This window comes from Aquarana catesbeiana, linkage group LG01 (genome assembly GCF_042186555.1).
Source record: "Aquarana catesbeiana isolate 2022-GZ linkage group LG01, ASM4218655v1, whole genome shotgun sequence".
NCBI classification, from domain to species: Eukaryota; Metazoa; Chordata; class Amphibia; order Anura; family Ranidae; genus Aquarana; species Aquarana catesbeiana.
The window spans coordinates 271,924,348-271,946,821 of NC_133324.1; the positions used below are offsets into that span (position 1 = coordinate 271,924,348).

A 22,474-nucleotide genomic window follows, 5' to 3' on the forward strand; every position below is an offset into this window, starting at 1 on the left:
AAAAAGTTGCCTGATAAGTAGATTTCAGCTGTGACATTCAGATGTTAGGGTAAGAATTTGGCATAAGCATGGCTCTATCCTGCCTTGTATCAATGGTTCAGGCTGGTGGTGTAATGGTGTGGGGGATATTTTCTTGGCACACTTTGGGCCCCTTAGTACCAACTGAGCCTTATTTAAAGGCCACAACCCAAGTATCGTTGCTGACCATGTCCATCCCCTTTATGGCTGCAGTGCATCCATTTTCTGGTGACTTCCAGCAGTATAATGCACTGTGTCACAAAGCTCAGATCTCAAAACTGGTTGCATGAACATGACAATGCATTCACTGTACTGCAATGGCCTCCAGTCACCAGATCTCAATCCAATAGAGCACATTTGGGATGTGGTGGAATGGAAGATTTGTATCATGGATGTACAGCCGACACATCAGCAGCAACTGCGTGATGCTATAAGGTCAATATGGACTAAGATCTGAGTAATGTTTAACACCTTGTTGAATCTATGCCACAAATTAAGGCAGTTCTAAAGGCAAAAGGGGGTCCAACCCGGTACTAGCAAGGCGCACCTAATAAAGTGGCTGGTGAGTAGAAACAGCCAGGAGTTGCAGGGGTGGAAAGGCAGGGCACACAACACAAGTATCTCGATTATGTTTTTGGACATGTGAGTTATGCCAAGTCATCACACACACACACAAACACGTGTAGCTATAGACATGTTTACATTAACAGTTCTAAAAAAAAAAAAAAAACTGGTTTTAAATTGCATTTTATTTGCCAAATTATGCTTTGCCAAGTTCCAACACAATAGAAAAGATGCCAGAGAAAAAATAAAAAAATTACAACTCCAGAGTGTTCAGATAACATTTAGTTATACATGCATCATTCACTTCATACACAAAGTGCAGCATTTACTGGGTGTTTAGGCATTGTGTTCCCTGTACGTTAGCAGCCAACATACTTTCTATATTGCAGTAAAACTTCCATAGTGCCGACTGAAAGCCAAAAATGTTTACTATCATGTTACAGTATCTTGCATCAAGTCTCTTGTAGTTGGAGGCAGTTGTATGGATCCTGAACTCCCTCTGGCTTGGCATAAAATTTGTCATCCAGTTTAGCAGCTGAGTTTTGAAGCAGGCATATACCCGGCCTCACCGAGCATTCTTAGAGTTACATAACCATTGTGGTGTATCACAAGTTCAGTAATGCTGCCATGATTTAGATCCATGCGTAACCAAGCTTCAGGAGGCAGCTGAAGAGCCCTATGGAAAAAAAAAAAAAAATTTCTAATGAGATCAAATTTAAGTACTTTTGGGTTTAGGCAGATTAGTCTGCAGCAGAGAAAGGTGGGACAGCAGTGGAGCACATTGACAGACATCAATGCAAATATCATGCACTGATATTTAAACAGAAGCACACTTCTAAGATTGAAATTGTGATAAAAAAAAAAAAAATCTGATGTTTATCTAAACAAATTGATCAATTTTATGGTATTATGCCTTTAGTTTAATTGTTGACTTTGCTGCACTGCACTTTTGGGGTTGTGACCATAGACACAGAAGGGACCATTTTTTACATTAGCCCATGTGGCATATACACTCAAATGTATAAATAGATGTCAGTCAGTACCAGTTTAACTTTGTTATGCTTAGCTGAATATTTTGTATATTTTTGTATAGCAAGCACTATAAAGCCAACCTTCACCACACCTGTATTTAAAAGACAACATGGTCTCGTACACATGCCTAGGTATCATTGCACAACAACCTGTATTCGTTGCTCTAAGGCATTTTGGAGTTTCCTAGCAGAACACTATAAAATGATCCTATTTGAGACCAGATTCAATTTGGCCCAGATAAAGACAATTCCTAAAATTGCACTTGAGTGTCCCATCCACAAATGTGCATCTTACATTTTGACTTTACTGTGCGACTTTGTTATGACTGATCCAATGTGATCAGTGTTTGTGCTCTACAAAGTCGCTAGATATGTGCAGAGCGGAAAAATTTGGTTTGATTTATATTCAAACAAATTCCAAATTTGCAGAAGGATTTGAAATTGAAAATTGATTGCACGATTAGAATAGCTGTTAAGGAGCATGAGCCTTAAAATGGGGGGGTGCTTTGCATCACTTCACCCTCCCTCCTAGATAGTAAGCTCCAACAAGCAGGGCCCCGATTCCTCCTGTATTAAATTTCATTGCAACTGTACTATCTGCCCTCATGTTGTAAAGTGCTGAACAACCCTGGATGCCCGGTGGTTGTGGGGTTTGTGGGCAGAGGGGGCCTTATTGTAATCACTTTCATCCAAGTGAGACAAACTAAAAGTACTCCTATTTACATGAAGGCCTGGGATCTGGGGATCCCCACAGCCATCAGCCAGGGTTGTGGGGAAAGAGGCCCTTGTCCCCATCAACATGGGGACAGGTGCTTTGGGGCACAACCAAGCTGGGCTGCATGTTTGGATAAGGGTCTGGTATGAATTTTGGGAGGGACCTCACATGGTTTCCCCTCATTTTTCATTGCTGCCATTTTCACAGGTTGCAGATATCATGACTTCAATGTAAACCCTCAAGTTGCATGAAAGCGGAACCAAAGTAGTGCAGTCACTACTTTAAAGTTGCAGAAGTGTTAATAGGGCTTAAAAGTCAGACGGATAATCAAACTACAGGATTAACTGAAATGAACACATGGAATAGCAGCTCTTAAATGAATAGTACTCTTGCGTTATCAAAATAAGTGAATAGTGCTGCAAACACCAAAAATCCATGGCTCCAAGTGTATAACTGATGTTGTGCTGTTAACAGTAACAAAAACTGAATAATGCAAGCGATATAAATATTGCTTCCAAGTGTCCATAAATATCACATAATAAAAAAGGGACTGATGCAATGAGTAGTATATATATATGTATGTATATATATATATATATATATATATATATATATATATATATATATATATATATATATATATATATATATATATATATATATATATATATATATATAGTCCCAGTGATGACAATCTTTTTGTCACAAGAGTGAAATAACTGGCAATTGGCGTGTTATATCTGATACTTCAGTGCTCACAGGCCTCACTTTACTGCTATAAAGTAACAGCGTTGGATAAAATAGGAATTTTATAACAGCTTACCTGTAAAATCCTTTTCTTGGAGTACATCATGGGACACAGAGCCACACAGTAATTACTTAATGGGTTATGGGCCACCTTCAGGTGTTGACACTGGTATAACCAATACAGGAATTTGGCTCCCCTATATAACTCCTTCCAGGAGGATCTCAGTTTTTTGTAGCCAAGCAATATACTTAAACTCCAAAAAGAGTGATGGGACCTCTGTGTCCCATGATATACTCCAAGAAAAAAAAAGTGGTGTAGGCTGTTATAAAAAACCTATTTTCTTTATCGTACATCATGGGACACAGAACTTAATGGGATGTCCCATAGCAATGTTACTTGAGGGGAGGGAGACACAACCCATAGGGCACCCCCAGACCTGAGTACTTCTACCTGCAGCACACTGCACCTGAAGGAGATATCCTCATTCCTCCTTACATCCATTTGATAAAAATTGTGAATGTATGCACTGAAGACCAAGTTGCAGCCCTGCAGATCTGAGCCATGCAGGCCTGGTGACACACTGCCCATGAAGCACTAACTTCTCTGGTAGAGTGCGCCTTAACGTGAAAAGGGGGAATCTTACCCCTTAAATCATGAGATTGAATTTTCACTTCGAGACAGTGGACTTCAATGCTGCCTGTCCCTTAAGACCTTCTGGCAGAATAAATAAGACACCAGTCTTAAGAATCTGAGCAGTTGCCTTTAAATCGATTCACTGCTCTCACCACATTAAGACAATGTAGTGACTTTTCTTCCCTGGAACATAGTTTTGGAAAAAAATGGCAGGACAATATCTTGGTTCAAGTGAAAACCTGAAACTACTTTTGGCAAAAAGCCTGGATGAGGGCATAACACCACTGTTCTCATGAATAATGAAATATGGCCCTTTACAAGAAAGAGCAGCCAAATTCTGAAACCCTCCTTGCTGAGGATATAGCAACCAAAAATACCAGCTTCCTTGTCAAAAGGACTAAGGGAATGCTGTATCGGTTCAAATTGTTGTTTTTGAAACACTGACAAAACCAAGTTAAACTCCCAAGGGCTTAAATGCGATTTAACTGGCAGATTAATCCGCATCACCCCTTGTATGTAACCCCGGATAAAGAATGCATGGCAAGCGGTCTTTGAAATAAAATCGATAAGTCTGAGACTTGGCCCTTAATAGTACTCAGGGCCAATTTCATCTCTACACCCAATTGCAGAAAGGCAAGAATTCTGCCTATGATATATCTGAGGGTGCCAACCCTTGGATTCACACCAGGAAACATAAGTCTTCCAAACTCTATTGTTCTGGAAGCTGGTTACCTTGCATCAGTCAAAGTAGAGATAACTGACCTGGAAAGCCCACGTTTCTCCAGACTGTGGGTCTCAATAGCCAGGCTGTTAAATTTAGCGTTTGTAAAGGATGGAATATCGCCCCCTGTGAGAGCAGGTCTGGCCTTAGTGGGAGGGGCCATGGACCCTCCACTACCATCTTTAAGATTTCTGCGTACCATGACCTTCTGGGCCATGCTGGTGCTACCAGAATTACCAGCTTTCTTTCCAGCTTGATCCTGTAAAAGTCCTCATGGCAGCAACTGAATAGGAGGGGGGAATGCATTGATCAGTAAGAACTGATCTCATGGTGTTACCAGCGCATCTGTTCCGCATGCGAGTTGATCCCTTGTCCTGGACACAAAGTTGAATCTGGTTGGTGACTTAAGTAGTCCGCCTGTAGTAGTTCAGTTCTTGACCACTGTCCCTGGACAGTCATCTTCTCTAGTACTGCTCCCCAGCCTGAAAGGCTGACATTTGTCATTACTACCAGATAATTGGTCTGAAGGATTTCCCTTTCAGCAGATTCTGGGTTAGTAGCCACCAACTGAGGCTTTGGGACACTCTTGGGGACAGCTGCATTGGCAAGTCCAAAGCTTGGATCGTTTTGTTCCAAGCAGACAGGATACTGTTTTGTAACAGTCTCAAATGGAACTGGGCATAGGGAACTGCTTTGAATGAAGCCACCATCTTTCCTAAAAACCTCATGCAAAGGCGAATTGAAGGATTTCTTTGACCTGACCATCTGCACCAGCTCTTGCATGGAGCTGATCTTTGCCAGAGGCAAGAACACCCTTTTCGGTGCTGTTTCTATGATGAGGCCCAAATACTCCAGCTTTTAGTGGTTTTAAGGAAGACTTCTCTAGGTCGAGAATCCAACCCAGACTTTCCAGGTAACTGGTTGTAATGCGTACACTTTGCTCCAAGCGAGCCACTGACTGGTCTATTAACAATAGATAGTCTAGGTATGCCAAGACTGTTATGCCCTGTGCCCTTAGCCTGGCTAGAGGTGGAGCCAGTACTTTTGTGAACATCCGGGGTGTTGTAGCTAGCCCAAAGGGCAAGGCTACAAATTGAAAGTGCTGTTCTACTTCAAACTGCAGAAACCTCTAGTGAGCAAGAAATATAGGTACATGCAGATATGCATCTCTGATGTCAATGGATGCCAGAGGTTCTTCCTTGTAGGATGGAAACTACTGACTTGATTGACGCCATGCGAAAGGAGCGGATTTTCAGAAACCGATTTAGATTCATTCGATCTAGAATGGGTCAGATATCCCCATTTGGTTTTGGTACCGTAAACAGGTTTGAATTAAAAACACCAAACCTTGCTCTTTTGTGGGGATCTGTATGATTACCCCCTGAGCCAATAATTAGTCTAATGCTTGAAACAGGGATTGCCTTTTCCCTGGATCTTTGGGAAAGTTTGATAACCAAAAACGAGATGGTGGAAACTCCCGAAATTCTAGTTTGTATCCTAGAGACACCGTGGAGAGAACCCATCTGTCCTGAATTTCCCTTTGCCAGACTTCTGAGTATTTCAGAAGTCCCCCCCGCCACTCTGGTGAGGGAGGACACCTCTTCATGGTGAAGCTTTAGCATTCTGCTTTGCAGCCCCAGGTCTTTTGTGCCTGGGCCTGACCCTGAGGTTTTCCGCTAGAGTCTGAGGGCGGAGGCCGTGCCACTGCCTAGAGGCAGATGCCCCTGGTGCAGGAGAAAAAGTCAGTTTAAATGAAGGATATTTATACTTTGACTGGCAAAAGTACTCTTTCCACTAGCAATAGTCTGGATGTATTTAGCCAAATCACCACCAAATAGTCACTCCTCATGAAAAGAGAGGTTCCTCTAGTCAGAAGCTTTTTGCAAGGTGCTTCGGCTGATCAATTTTTTAACCAAAGGGTTCTACACATGTGTATTAGCACAAGCACAAGGCGGGACACCTGGTGAATAGAATCTTTCATAGCGTCTATAGCAAAACAATGCCTTTGGCAATTCCGCCAACTCACAGGCCTGCTGTGCAGGGACCTCTTTAAGAGCCTCTGAACTGGTCCTTTAAAGGACTGACAGATGCCTATTGCTGCGACTGCAGGCTGAGTAAAGATCCCTGCCAAGGAAAAAGGATTAACAGGAATTCCAACTTCTTATCTGTTGGATCTTAAAGCATTTGCACATTGTCTACTGGACAAATTAAACTTTTATGCACACTGGAAATTACAGAGTCAACCGCTGGAACCTTCTATTTCTTGGTGAATTTTTCTTCCATGGGATAGAGAACTGAGAATCTCTTTGGAGGGAGAAAATGCTTATCCAGATGATCCCATTCAGCATAAAGCTTTTCTAGTAACACGGACAGGAAACGCATGCAAGGACTGTAAAGGTTTCAAAGAACCCAAGGAAGAAACCGGACTTTCAGCTGTTAGGGGTAACATGAAAATGGAGCGAACCATCTCTAAGGATTTGTACCTCAGATTGTGAAGCTGAAACAACCGTTTCCTCCGCAGGGGAATAATCAGCTTGTTTTACTTTTTTCTATCTCAGTTGTCTGAGGGCAATACCCAATCCTGTCCCCACTGTTACCTTGATAAGGGGTTCGAGGTATGTATGTATGTATGTATGTATGTGTAATCTAGCCCACTTCCTATCCCCTTGGATGGAGGATGCAATTAAAGCTGCTAATCTTCATTCTAAGCCCTGCAGGGCAGAGGAAAATGCATCTTCGGTCATGTATACAGGGACTGAAGTGTGAAGCAGTTGCACCACCAAATCGGTTCCAAAGACTCACCCTGGCTTGCCATATCTGGTATCTCAGGAGAGGATGACAGTGTGGAGGTATGACTGGAGTTCCCAGCGCCTGGGGTGGAACTTTTGGTGATTTAGTAGTAACCTTGGAAGCCATAGTGCCAAGCACAAAAGCAGGGGCACTCTAAATGTACTATTTGCTGAGCAATAGTAAGGGAAAAAAAAAAAAAAAGCCAGCATAGATTAAACTGATGCTAAATACTGTCTCTTCCTGTACTGAAAATGCCTGTGTACACCCCTCACATGCTCCAGCTCTTCATTTAGCTGCTCTAGTAGACACATCTAGTGATAAGGGCGTCAGCCTTTATCCCCCCCCCGAACCTCAGGTTTAAGACCGATTGCCTTGCTCTTCACAAGGACGCCAAGTCCGCACACGGCACCGACTGCTTTAGCCACACCCCTTCATCAACCCGCCCTCTTTCAAAGAGAATCTCAGCCTGCGCGCATGGCTTCTGAGGGTTTGAGACAGACCAGGAGGAGAAGGGGCTGCAGTTACCATGCGGCATCTGTCTTCTCTGAGAAAAGGCTTCTTTATACTGTATAACAAAGGCAAGTAAATGTTTCTCTAAGAAAACCACCCGCACCCTCAAGGGGTGGCAGGGGAGCGGGCGGGCGAGGGTTGTTTAGCAGTTTGAGGTTGTTACAAGTGTGCTGTCATACTGAGAATGTCACACTGCCCACAGGATGTAATTGTACATGTACCCCCAGCCACTAAGTTTCCCCAATTGGGGGGAGAGGACTAAAGAACCCCCTCTGTAGCACAGATTGAAAGGGTATGTGTAGTCTTACTCCCTCTAGAGGAGACTTTAAGGCATTACAATGTTACATATTGGAAAAAAAAAAAAAAAAAAAAAAAAAAGCCAAAAGGTGGACTTTGCAGTTCCTAAGCTTCTCTTACCTTTTCCTCACTGCAGGATACTGCTTAAAACAGACAGATCCAAACGTCACCCATCACAGCAGGCAGCATAGTTCAATCTTCAAAGACCGGGTCCCTTAATAGGGGTTCCACTCCTTTGAACCTGTATAGCACCCCTCAGGACAACTTTAGGTAATGTAGCAAGACCAAAAAGAGTCCTGGTTCCTAGGGTTCAGCCCTCAAAGAGAAGCCTTACAGGCAAAACCTTGTTCTTCTATGCAAGGCCAGGGTACCATCCTGTGGCCACAGTGGCGTGGATGGATCTGGTTGTGGAGTTTTTTTTAAAATCCAGCCTGGAGCTCCCCAGAGCACATCTTGAATTTTTTTATGGGGGGGGCCTGTGTCTCTTAACTTTAGGGATCTGATGAACGCTGCCCTAGGGACTGGATGTATGGCAATACCTCCTTTGTATACCACAAAGAAGGCTAGGTGGACAACAAAAAGGGGCCAATAGCCTGCTTTTGGTCTGGATGAAATACAGCAGGTCCTGCATGGAAGGTCATGGGGTTCAATTTTTACCGATTCCTGCAAACTTCCCTTCATAAGATCTGTCCTTCAATCTGGAGATCTGATGTCTCCCTTGTTTGCATTCAGCTCCAGCAGATCCTAGGGACTGTATCAGGTCTGTAGTCTGGGGAGCAGACAGGAGATCTGCTAGAGCCCAGTTTGAAGTGTTGGAAAAATTTCTGTACAAATACCATGTGACAAAAAGTTGGAATGACCACCATTTGAATCTATCGGTTTTCAGTAATTTTCTAGCAAAAAAAATTGTTACATGTAGGAGAGAAGTTTCAGGATTGGCCTGGGTGACAAGGGGTTAATTACCATAAGTAATATACAAATTATACATTAAGGGAATTTACATTTTCAAAAACTGTACTCGAGCAGGTGGCTTCATGGATAATTTACTGAAGTTATAAGTTAAAGTGTCAACCAGTAATTTCACAGTAAATAATTTGTTATAACATAAGTTGATTAGAATAGTACCTTTTCAACAGCAGCAGATGCTCAATCCCCCTCTTAACTGAGAAACATGGAATTTTGGCTAAACCTCATAACCATGTTTTTTCTTTTAGTTAAGAGGGCTGAGCTGGACTGGAAGGGAGCATTTGTCTTTTATAGATGAAATGGCCGCACTCTGTACTCGATCTGAATAAAAGAATTTTGATAGAGTTGAGATCTTTTGATTATATGCGGAGTGGAACTGAGGTGGGCACCGGTCCAGATCAGGCATTCAAAACCTCACCTGGAGCAGAAAGTTCTCTTTTTTGGATATTGGCCTTTCATACACATGCCCCCTTCTATGACAGTGCAGTGAGGCGTGCCTCCACTGCAGCATTTTTATTGTACAGCTTGGGCCAACGGTACTTTACCATCAGTCCAAGACTCCACGCTGTCCACTGAGCTCATCCTCTGTCTGCTACAGAGTGTGCCAGCTTGTATTTAAACTGGCTGCTCTGTATATAGCTTCTGACATATGCAAGGAGCCCCACATCTCTGAAGACCCCCCCCCCCCCCCTCCCCCATTTTTTGGGGGGGAAAGTGTTTTATGAAGAGAAAAATATGGTACTTTATCTGTACAACAGCCATTTAGTGGAATACCCAGCCCTCAACTTGCACCCCCAGTGGGGCACAAAAGCAGTCTTATCTGGGTAGAAGTGCACAGTCAGTACTGTAACCAATTTATTGCACAATGCTGTCCTGCAGTTATAGCCCAAAGTATTAGGTCTTCATGGAATACCAGTGTAAACAGGCTGCAATGATCACTCATGTGTGATTACACCAAAGCAAACAGACTTCACAAGCATCTTCATATGGAATATTTGCCATGTTTTTGCAAGAATGTAAAAGATGGCAGATTCCCTTACCTGCATACAAGGTAGCGGATAACATTATCATGGCAAACTATGATCTCATAGCTTTCTTCTTTCTGTTCATAGTCAGCACGGTGAATGTAGCTTCTAAAAGCAGATTCTATACGTGGTCCATCTTTAAAATACTAGGTGAGAAATTTCCAGATTAGATTAAGCATTTAGCAAATGAGCAAACTAGGTTAGGAACAAAGTAGCACAAACAAGTTCAAATTCTCAAATGGATAATGCCTAAAAGGGAAGTAGTCTGTCTCTCCTTAGTCTAATGCAAGCGATACCTAGCTGGCTGTAATTCCACTGAAGCTTCAGCCTTCCACCTACCTAGAGTGGGAATCTTGTCAAATGTAGACAATCGAGGCTCACTGCAGTAAGCCACAGAACACCATGAAATCAGTGGCTTCCTGCCCTGCTCTTGGGCAAAAGTGGGACAGAGAAAGGTCACACCTCAAAAACAAAGCAAGCCAAAAGCCACATGCAAGAGTGTCCAATTCTTTTAAAGACAAGTGCCATCTTGCTCCCAAAATGAAGTGGTTCCATAAGCTACAGATGAGTACGGTTACAGGTCTATAGCTTCACAGTTCTGCACTGAGGCATTAGCTTCCGAGGTCAGTTTTTTACATGCCAAACATTTACATAGTTACATAGTAGGTGAGGTTGAAAAAAGACACAAGTCCATCAAGTCCAACCTATGTGTGTGATTATGTGTCAGTATTACATTACATATCCCTGTATATTGCGGTCATTCAGGTGATTATCTAATAGTTTCTTGAAGCTATCAATGCTCCCCGCTGAGACCACCGCCTGTGGAAGGGAATTCCACATCCTTGCCGCTCTTACAGTAAAGAACCCTCTACGTAGTTTAAGGTTAAACCTCTTTTCTTCTAATTGTAATTAGTGGCCACGAGTCTTATTAAACTCTCTTCTGCGAAAAAGTTTTATCCCTATTGTGGGGTCACCAGTACAGTATTTGTAAATTGAAATCATATCCCCTCTCAAGCGTCTCTTCTCCAGAGAGAATAAGTTCAGTGCTCGCAACCTTTCCTCATAACTAAGATCCTCCAGACCCTTTATTAGCTTTGTTGCCCTTCTTTGTACTCGCTCCATTTCCAGTACGTCCCTCCTGAGGACTGGTGCCCAGAACTGGACAGCATACTCCAGGTGCGGGCGGACCAGAGTCTTGTAGAGTGGGAGAATTATCGTTTTATCTCTGCAGTTGATCCCCCTTTTAATGCATGCCAATATTCTGTTTGCTTTATTAGCAGCAGCTTGGCATTGCAAGCCATTGCTGAGCCTATCATCCACTAGGACCCCCAGGTCCTTTTCCATCCTAGATTCCCCCAGAGGTTCTCCCGCCAGTGTATAGATTGCATTCATATTTTTGCCACCCAAATGCATTATTTTACATTTTTCTACATTGAACCTCATTTGCCATGTAGTCGCTTGGACAGGGTAAAATCCCCAAATCCTCACCAAATTTAATAGGTACGATGCCCTTGCTTTCTTCAGGTTGCCTACACGAAAAGAGTTCCTGACTCAAAGCTTACAAGTCCATAACAACCGTCACTGAAATTCAATGCAGAGATTTAAGACTCACCACAACATCTTGTTTCCAGTCAGAACTTGGATCTGGTCTAATGGGATGCCCTTCTATTAGCAAGTCAGAACCAGTTTGTGTCACACCTGTGAAAGAAAGCCAAGATTGTGACACATTTAGTACACATTACATGCATATTAGTGCACAAACTGGCTACCAGCCTTTTGGCCAACAGCAAAATCTAGATCTGGTGCATATATGCACACCACCATTTCCATCAATCACAATATATTTAGGGCAGCTGGAGTGTGGTTAAAGTGGTTGTAAAGTCAGGATAACAACTTGCATCCCCTACATTTTGTTAAGATCTAAAGTACTGTCCATTTTTTTATAATTCTAATCCTAAATATCTTCACAGCACCGATGTGAGGTCACATGACCTTGTTCTGCTCTCCTTTGCCAATCTAAGGAACGTGGAGGGGCTGACATAACCCTGTCAGCCTGCCAGAGGAGGAAGGTCATGTGATCTCACATCAGTGCTTTGAGAAGTATTGAGTATTTAGGATTAGAAATTGTAAAAATTCCACAAATACCATCGACTTACCAGTGACAGTATTTCTAATAGCTGTTCAGGACAACCTTGGAGAGAGCAGATCCACCCATTTTCTAGGAATCTCATGCCTTCTTTAAATACCTTCTCTTCCACCATAGCCTCAGTTATTGCGTGTTCTGACATATTGGAAAAACAAAGCACAGAAAGCTACCCAACCACGACAGATTCTTAAACCATTTCTAAGATAAGGGAGGGAAGCAATGGTTGTCCTGAAAGGCTCTTAGAAATACTGTCACAGCTAACCAAGTCTCAAATCGCCTTTCAGGACAACCGAGAAACTTACACTAGGGTGGGACTACGGCCTGCAGTACCTTCCTGCCGAAGGCCTGATCTGCGGCAGACAGTAGGTCCAACCTATAATGTTGGAGCAATGTTGAGAAGTTGGACCATGGGCCTTGCATATTTATTCAGGCGTAGCACCAGCTCTTTCAACCCAGGAAACTGCCGTTGATCTCCTTTATGTGAACCTGAGAAACAGAGCATTTGATTTTCTAAATCCTTTGGTGACTAAAGCCTTGTACACAATTGGATTTTCCGTTGGGAAATATGTGATGACAGGCTGTTGGTGGAAAATCCGACCTTTTTACACTCCATTGGACAATTGTCAGATTTTCGACAAAAGTTGGATGGCAGGTTTTAAAATTTATCGCAGACAAAGGTCTGTTGTCCGATTTTCCAAGCGTGTGTACACAAGTCTGGACAAAAGTCCAAAGTACAAACACACATGCTCAGCAGCCGGTCTTGCAAACTAGCAATCGTAATGGAGAACTAACATTTGTGACATGGCAAAATTATGTAATCTCAAAATGCAGCTGCTTTGCTGGTGATACTGATGGAGTTATGGCAAATTTGCAAAGGATTTTCCTGGTGATAAAGATTTTTTGGGGAAGTTACAACACCATTATCCTGTAGTTTAAGATGAGACAACTAATCTAGCGCTAAAATTCTCTATCAGAAAATGTATATAAATGAGTAGAAACAGGTGAGAAAGTCCCAAAAGGTAAAACATTTCTATGACAAGCATATGGAGTCCACCATAAAAAAAAAAAAAAAAAAAAAAAAAATTGATGCTCAGAAGTAGGGTACAAAAGGCCTCAGCCGGCATGTAGAGCATTAGGGATAGTGTTGCCCTCCACCCAAGATAAGGGGTATGCACTCCTCCCAGAAAAAGTGCAAGTAGTGGACCTGTGCTTGTACCTAGAGGCTCGGCTATCATCTTCCTCATCCGAATCCCTGAGTGAGAGAAAAGTACTTGTCCCCTCATCCCGAGTCAAAGACCTCTGCTGTTTTAGAGATGGGTGCCCTAGGGCTGGACGGTGGATGCTGGGGCTCAACCTGGCCTGCCGGGCAAGCATAGATTTGACTGGACTCAATGAGTTTGTAAGCTCTTGTACTGAAGAGAGCAGGTCCTTGTATTGTTGGGACATTTCCTCTTAAGCCAGCCCGTTGATACAGGTCCTGCACATTGTTTTCCACAAATCAGAGGGGATTCTTGCAGGAAGGGCATTTCCTCTGACCTGGTGGGTTTGAATGCTTGGTTTTTCCTAACACTTTTTCCTGCAATGAGAATAAATGAAACTTACCTAAGGGTCCCCGAACACTTTCCTGCCCTTAGTGCAAAAATAGACCAACACCAGACAGAAGGGAAAAGGTGCCCCGAGCAGTGCAAATCCCAGTTAACAGCAACCACCATGTCCAAACTGCAGGGTCCAAGAGAAGTTACCTCTGACCGTACAACCACAGGCTCCCTGCAGGAAGGATCACACAAATAACCAAAGCATAAGCCCATTTGGAGAAGGAGATACCACTGTACTGGTGCCTGCTTCCACCGGTCCGTTGTCCATCCTTAGATCACAGTGGGGCCTGAAAACCCCCCCCCCCCCCAATCTGGTTTTGATTAGCCTGGTCTCAGCATCATCAATGAGGGCCGAAACCGGAAGTGCTGGTCTACAGACTCGCCCCCTTGGCTTTTGCCTTCCAGGCGATGGAACCACTTGCTGCGTCACCGGATGTGACATCACCTGCCAGCCAGGACCTGGAACTGCCATGCAGGACACGCCGCTGACCAGCAGACACTGACACCTCCTGCGGGCCATTGCTTCCCCTGAACTGGAGAGGCGGGGGTGGGGTGCTGGGATGGTCACTGCACTCCAGGCAGACACTTTAAGGTAAGCCTTCTCCCTCCACCTTGGAGAGAGCAGAGCTCCCTGGTTCCAGCATGCGCTTCCACCATGACAAAGGAAATAATAACTGAGGCCATGGTGGAAGAGGGATTTAAAATGCATACATTTCCTGGAAAATGGGTGGAGCTGTGCTCTCTCCAAGGTTGTCCTGAAAGGCGATTTGAGAAAACAGTACTCTAGATCTTGATAAAACAGGGGATGCAAGTCATTTATAAGTGTCATTTTCAAGCAACTGGGAAGAGCAGCAAGAGGGGATATTGCTCACGCAGGGAGGGGGAGGGAGAGGCGATCAGAGCAGGATGATGGAGGCACATAAACTGACCACGGCATCATGGATCAGCACACGGAAAAAAAGGCAGGAGCAACCAGGTATTTTACATCATACAATGGGACAAGTTACACAGCACAAGCACTGTGCCATTTAACATGCTTTAAAAAACAGGGTTGGGGGAGGTTTTGCAGAAGCTTTAATTGTGAACTGCAGTTACTTTGGCATCCTGTAGTTATAACAAACTGCTCTAATGCTTCTTCTAAGCCTTCAGGTTCAGAATTAGCAGAAGTTCCCAAAGATGGCCACCATATTGGAGGCAGTCTTCAGAAATGAAGTCAGAAGTCTGTAAACAGTCATTATGCTGCACCTGGAGAAACCAGTCATTCTGAGACAGCTGAGGAAAACAAACCATGGTATTCATAACCGAGCATTATGCAAAAATCTAACACGTAAAAAGCCAGCCATTTCACATTATACTTACCCTGAAGATGCTGGCCAATTATTTCTGAGGTCTCTTTGGCCCTTTGCAGTGTAGAGTATGTAATCTTCTTGTATGTGTAGCCCAAGTTAGCAAGGCGCTGACCAGTTAAATTGGCTTGCTCACAACCTATAGCATGAAGACAATGCAGTAAGAAATAGAAAGAAATTGATCCAATTGATGAGGGACCTGTTAGGCAAGTAGGAAATCCTGTAGCCAAGTTAAATACATAACAAAATCAACCTCAAATCTTGAGATAAGCAGTCTGTTCAGAAAGCATTACTTAGATATGGAATTCCTAGCTTTCCCAGGACCACACTGAAGGCTCATGACCCCAACCTAGCACTGTAGGCAGAAGCTGGAGTGCAAGAACAGAACATTCCCCAATAGTAACTCAGCATCTTGCATTTAAATGGTCTGCTTTACAACCATACTGTCGCTGTCTTCTCTGCTGCTCAAGTGCAAGACCACAGTCTAAAGCTGAACTGTAGCCATTTAATCTAGCTGTTCACAAAATGGCTTTTGTATTACAGGCACAGGTCTCAGACACGTCATGCTAATGGAGGATAACAAATTATGCTAGCGATTGAGTTTTCAAACTTACAAAAGAGATTTGAAATACACAGGGCAGACTTTCCCCTGCCAGGGGAAAAAAAAAAAAAAAAAAAAAAAAAAAAGGAAATTGCAAGTTTTCAGTTACCAAGACACAATAGTTCATGGTTAATACATAAGGAAAAGTCAATTTGCTTGGCTCTCTGCTTGCACCAAGTCTAGATCAATTTACCAGAACTAGAGCAGGGGGAGAAAAAGATAGTGTGAATTAACCCCAGTACCTCAGCAGTAACTTCCTCCTGTTCAAGCTTAAAGGCTGACTGGTCCTACAGTCTCAAAGCCAAGATCCTATAGATCTATTGGCAGCCTGTACACCAAGGACACTCACCTGTTTGTATGCACTGAAAGTAAAACCCTCCTTCAAATCCAAACAAGTGAAAATGACCAGTTACACATAACAGTGTTTCTGGGAAGTCTTTCAGAATGGCACCCTGAGAGATGACTGGTCCCACCTGACAGGAAACACAAAGGGGTTAAAACACCCGCCCCTCCCTGTGCTCCTCAGTCGGGAAAAAGTATTGACCCACCTCAAATCTCCATACAAAACACCAAAAGCAGTGGGAAATAGGCCTGCCATCCTGGAAGACTTCCCAGAAACACTGCTACCGGTAAGTCTAACTGGTCATTTTCTCAAGTAGTCTTCCAGGATGGCACTCAGAAGAGCAAGTAGCTCAGGCCTGCCTTAAGGCAGGACAATAGCTTGTAGGACCTTCCTACCAGATGCCAAATCCTGAGGTGACAGCAACTACACCCTGTAGTGTCTCAGGAAGGTGCTCTGGCTTGTCCACGTAGCTGCTCTGCATGTTTGCTCCATCAATGCTCCTGCCCTTTCTGCCCAAGAGGTCGCCAGAGACCAAGTGGAATGTGCCTTAAGGTTTTTTGGGGCTGCCTTATCATAGGCTAAGGTAATAGTGTGCTTGATACATCTTGCTTCGGATGATTTAGATGCTTGCCGACTTCTTCTGGCCAGAAAAACTAACTAAATAAGTGACTGGACCTTCTAAACTTCTTTACTCTATCCAAATAAGCCAACGTTTGACATCTAAATGAAAGGAACTTTCTCATTCTGAGGATTGTTACAAAATGAAGGAAGAACAATCTTGAGTTCTGTGGAACCTTGAGGCTACCTTCGGGAGGTACAGGGAGTCCTGCCTGAGTACAACCCTGTCAAATAGAAACAAGGGCACTTTTATTGACAGAGCCTGGATGTCACCTATCCTCCTGGCTGTTGTAACCACCAGCAGGATGGCTGTCTTTATGGTAAGTAACTCAAGAGGGATAAGAGCTAACGGCTCAAATGGTGCCCTGATTAGGGCTTCCAAGACTAGCATTAGATCCCAAGGCAGAAACTTGCTCATCTGTACTGGGGACAGCCCATCTCTGGCTGATAAAAAAAAAAAAAAAAAAAAAAAAAAAACACTGGACAAAGGCTGCGACCTTAACCCTAAGGGTCTTAGTTGCTAACCCCTGACCTGTGCCATCCTGGATAAAGTCCAGGATGGCAGGGATCTCTTGTTAGGAAGTCCCCTTCACCATGGCAAGAAGACTCCCCAGACCTTGGCATAAATGTGCCTGATAACTGACTTCCTACGCAAAGGAAGAGTGTCAATTACTCTCAGAACACCCCTTTTTCACAGGCTCTCTTTCAAGAGCCAACCCATCCGCCTGAAGAAGCTGGGATCTGGGTGGCAGACTGGGCCCTGGAGGAGAAGATCCTGCTGCTCCAGAAGGTGAGGGGGGCTACGGACCAATTTCCCCAGGGAAAGGATACCAGCTCCTCTTGAGCCACCATGGGGCAATCAGAATCAGTCTGCCCTCTGAGAGACTCAGGATCATAACCCAGAAGGGGGGGGGGGGTTGAGGCATATGCCAAGCAGAAGTCCCAAACTTGAGCCAGCGTGTCTACCCCCTCTGAACCCCCCCCCCCCTCTCGAGTGAGAAGAAATCTCTTCACTCTTCTGTTCTCTGTGGGCAAAGAGCGATCTCTGGGCTGTCAAAGTGCCAGCATACGAGGGAGAATGCTTTGGGGTTCAATTCACACCCCCTCTGGTGAATCAACTGCCGACAGATAGTCCGCTTTGACATTGTATGTCCCCTTTAAATGCACTGCTGAGAGGGAACTCTGCTCACTCCAGGAGTTCAAGCCAGGGTCAGAAGAGAGATCTGGTGCCTCCCTGATGATTCAGGAAGGCCACCACAGTTGTGTTGTCAGAAAGGATCTACACCTCCTTGCACTTGATTCTTTCCGACTGCCAAGAGGTCCCAAAAGTTGGAACCACTCCTGACTCTGGTTCCAGGTGCCCTGGGCTCGAAGTGCCTGTAAGCAAGCCCCCCATTCACAGGTGCTTGCATCTGTGGTTACCCTGAGGGGCTGGAATTGGGCCCAAAGTTGGCCCTCCTGCAACATCTGAGGATTGAGCCACCACCCCTACTGTCCCAGGATAGGCGGAATTGCTGGAGAGTCCTGGAATAGGGTTGAGCCCATGGAACCACAGGGATACAGGATGTCAAACCGAGAACTCATAACCCTTCTCCAAGAGACCTTCTAATTCCAGGGAAGCTACTGCTGCAATAAGGCCCTCTACCTTCCCCTGGGGCAAAACAAATTAGGGAGGAAGCTGTGTCATCCCTCCTCCTGTCACCGGCAAGATGGCGCCGAGTCCTCCCAGCCCAGCTGATCAGCAGCATCCCCTCACTGCTAGCCGCCCACCGGGTAAGGGGGGGGGTAAGGACCCTGTAAGCAAGGTCCTTCAGCTCTCAGGGGGGCCCTTTCCAAATCTGCCACCCCCCTTAAGATAGGGAGAGCCCTACCAGACCCAAGAGCTTCACAAGTCTGCGGCCCAGCTCCCAGTCTAAAAAAAAAAAAAAAAAAAAGTTTAGCTGTGGGGAAACAATCAAGAACTGAGAAGCACAGGAAGGGGCAGGGGTTTTAACCTCTTTGTTGATTGTGTTTCCCATCAGGTGGGACCAGTTTGCTCTCAGGGTGCCATGCTGGAATACGACAAACCAGTTTTTTTTTTTTTTTTTTTTTTTTTTTTAAAACCAGTCAAGCGGCAAATCCCAATTAAAAAAGACAATGTTAAGGATTAAGACCATACACTTTTTCCACATGGAGAGGCTACAGACACGGCAACTAGTGTTGAAAGTAGATCCAAACTAAGCCTACCCAGTGGTGTTAGAAGTCTTTCAGAGTCAGTTTCACCAGCCACATTGTACTGTCCATGGCGAACAAGGAAGATAGTACGTCTGGCCCTTGCTTTATATTTTTTTAGTTTGGATTTCAAGTCCTCATTTCCTTTCAGGTCATTTAGATTGACCCGAGACCTTGGTTCACGTCTAAAAAAAAAAAAAAAAAAAAAATTATTTAGTTAGTGGGTCAGTTTGTGCAGAACATAATTCACTTGTAGACAGAAGGTTCAAAGTCTAGCAGACAATCTTGCGATGGATCTGGTAAAGTTTGGGGGTGATGTGCAGACATTTGTCATTCTTTTTGGAGGTGCCTACTTCTTGAGTTGTCACACACAAAATGCCTGTAAACTTAGCTTCTGCATGCATTTTTTCCATTCCAAAATATACCCCTCAACTGCATAGAAACTACTATAAAGGACCCTGTGTACATGGACTGATAAGATAACAGAGGAGAGTTTAGGGGAAGTTGAAAAACTCCCAACTGCCCCTAAACGTCTGTTTACCAGCAGCACTGTACATGAGGCCTTAGGCTGACCATACTGAAAGGAATTTTACACCTTGACAACCACCCTGGTTATACAGGCAGACCACTGGGGCCCTTGAATCCGAGAGACACAGGAAACAGGCTTGAGTGTTTTTATAAGGTGTCTGATTTTATTGAGTAAAACAGTAGCTTTTTGTAAGGTCCCTTACAACGAACTGAACACACGCATTCGACACTGCGTTCCATTATCCATTACAGATTCCAGAAGGGATTAGTGCTAAATGGTGAACGGACCTGTCGTGTCCCCCGCAACACTTTAAGGCATCTCTGGTCCTTTGATGAACCACTGTTAGTGTTGTATCTGACATCAAGCCATCGGATTTACTTTTAATGATAGCAGCTGTATGGAACAGAAGATTTTAATGCTTTGGATGACACATCTTTAACAAAATAACTTGAATAGAACTACTCTATGGAGTTCATCTCTTTCTATATCCTTGGCTGCTGGGATCTTCTGAGCTTACTTTCGTGGGATATCGTGAGTGATGTTTATTTACAACTTTGTGGTGAGTTTGAACCCCAAAGGGGAGTGTGGAGCACCGGGTGTGGAATAAGGTGATTGGTGCACTATCCAAATATTTCCCCTCTTTGTCTACATATGAAGCTTGCCACCGACTTGATTTTCATGACCACTTTTGCATCTGCGATTTTTTGTTTGGTTATCATTATTGCATTTATATTATATATGCAGATGTGTCATTATTAAAAGTTTTGACAGAAGCGTCGCTTGGATATTTTTTACGTTTGATGTTTTAACTGTGACAAACCATTTTTATCCTGTACAAATATTTGTTTTCTTAAGTTGAAGTGGCAGCCAATTACAACTTTTTCTGAACTGTGAGCAATCACAATATTACCTGGTGAGCCTATAGACTGGAATTAGATAGCGCTGAGTTGGGAAGAAATAAGGGAGCCAGTACTTGCTTTCCTCTTTATGAGTTTGTTAAGCCGATTAAGGCAAAACTCATACAAAGGTTCACTATCCCTATACAATTTCCTTTAGGATTTCCCAATACTGTTTATTAGACACACACACACACACACACACACACACACACACACACACACTTTTAGAGCTACCATCAACTATGTAGTGCAAGGGCCAGCCTTATTTGAAAAAAAAAAATTGAATTAGTAGTTTAGATGCAGCCTCCTATTACATAGTATTGGAAAAGCTAAATGAGGAGAGCAAGTATGTATGTCCTTACATTTGAACATGAACTTAGAAAAGAGAAAGCATAAGAAGTTCATGGGAAGGAAAGCATGTACAGTCATTTTACTTAGGGCCAGTTCACACAACAGAAACAGTCCGGATGTGTTCCAGATGCTTTTCTGCATTCGCATTTGACACAGTCCAGTGCATTTCTCCTCTCCTCCCCCCCCCCCCCCTTTTTTGTTCCAGTGCATTTACAGTGGTACAGTCCAGGAAAAATGCAGCAAGTTCTACTTTTTTCCCCTGGTGTGAAAAAAAAAAAAAAAAAAAAACAAAAACCACAAATCAAAAAGACAGTCTTTCCATGCATTTTTTCTGCATCAAAAACGCACTAGACTGCATGTGGTGTGAACTGGCACTTACATGGAATTATGCACTCTTTTCTGTAAGGCCTATAGTTACAATATATTCACATACAGCACAAAATATAAAAAGGTGATTTGGGGTTACCTGAAAGATACAATAATCCTTACATTCAGGAAATTTTAAGCATCTACTTTGCATATATATATATATATATATATTTTTTTTTTTATTTAATGTTACACCACAACAATATGCCTGATCAAAGTTAGAAAGTGACAAAAAAAAAAAAAAAAAAAACAAACAGTGTCCCAGTTCAGAGATTTCCATTCACTTCCTATCCCATAGCTAAACAGGAAGAGAGGAAACCCCTGCAACTTAAGGGAACTGTAACACTGAGGCGCAGGGGCACATTACCATTGTTTTAGAGGCGCTTTTCAGCCGCTAGCAGGGCACATTTAACCCCTGCTAGCAGCCAAAAAAAAAAAAAAAGGGTTAAAAAGCACCCACAAATCATCACTGCCGCAGCGCTGCCTATTGATTTCAATGGGCAGGGGCACTTTAGGAACAGTGTATACCTCAAAGATGCAGCTTGCAGGACTTTTAAAATCCTGAAAGCATACCGCTCAAGTGTGAAAGCCCTCAGGCTTTCACACTGGAGTGACAGGAGAGGCGCTATCTTTAGCACTATAGCGCCTGTAAAACACCTCAGTGTGAAAGCAGCCTAAGAGAATCCTTGAGGACCCCCAGGTCACCAGAACTAGTGTCCCCATTGGAAGAGAACAACCCAAAATTTGGGATTCTCTTTACTTTCTGGTAAACAGGACAATAAGGGTGAGTCTCCTTCACAGGGGAGAGACAATAAAAATCTGACAGGGTTTCTAATCCCTCTCCACCTAAAACTAAAAAACATTTTTCCTTTAGTTATATCTTAACCCTTGCTTAAATAAGTCACATGTTTTATGTAAATAACTCACCTGTCCCAATTGGGGTCCCAGCTCCTGGTGAGGGCTGGCGGCCATTGCACAGCACTTACAATTGAGTCTTCCCCATTGTGCTTCACAGCCACTGCAGCAAAAAGTGCTGCTCCACCAGCCAGGACAACCCTGCGCAGGAACATGACAACAGCTCAATAAACTTGTCAACACAACCACTGGCAAGAAGTCTGTCTGCAATCCTTATATAGTGAGGCACTGGGGGAGGAGTCTGTCTGCAGGATTATATAGTGAGAGGGTGCAGGTTTTTGGGAGGGGCAATTATCAATATCTAAAGCTGCCTTAAAGGGAACGGTCACTGAAAGATGTGAGGAGACCATTGCTGGTCTTCTACTGGAAAAGTTAGTTCTGCTATCTCTGACCTTCAGGCATAGTCCATGTTTTCCACAAAAATTGAATATTTGTATCAACATTAATAAAAGCATAATAATAATGTGTATGTGTAATAATGTGTATTTATTACATTTTTGCATTGATGCCTGCAGAGCACTGCAACTGCAATC

At 43.5% G+C, this 22,474-nt stretch overlaps 1 protein-coding gene across 1 annotated transcript; it reads right to left on the reverse strand.

Moving 5' to 3' along the window:
• Positions 1-853: 853 nt before the first annotated feature.
• On the reverse strand, positions 854-22,111 carry LOC141128013 (serine/threonine-protein phosphatase PGAM5, mitochondrial-like). Its single transcript, XM_073615079.1, has 6 exons — positions 21,954-22,111; positions 18,894-19,063; positions 15,119-15,244; positions 11,631-11,716; positions 10,034-10,164; positions 854-1,258 (listed from the first exon to the last, which is right to left on the reverse strand). Exons 1-6 carry the CDS (start codon positions 22,094-22,096, stop codon positions 1,111-1,113), a joined length of 804 nt encoding a protein of 267 aa, XP_073471180.1. The 5' UTR covers positions 22,097-22,111; the 3' UTR covers positions 854-1,110.
• Positions 22,112-22,474: the final 363 nt, after the last annotated feature.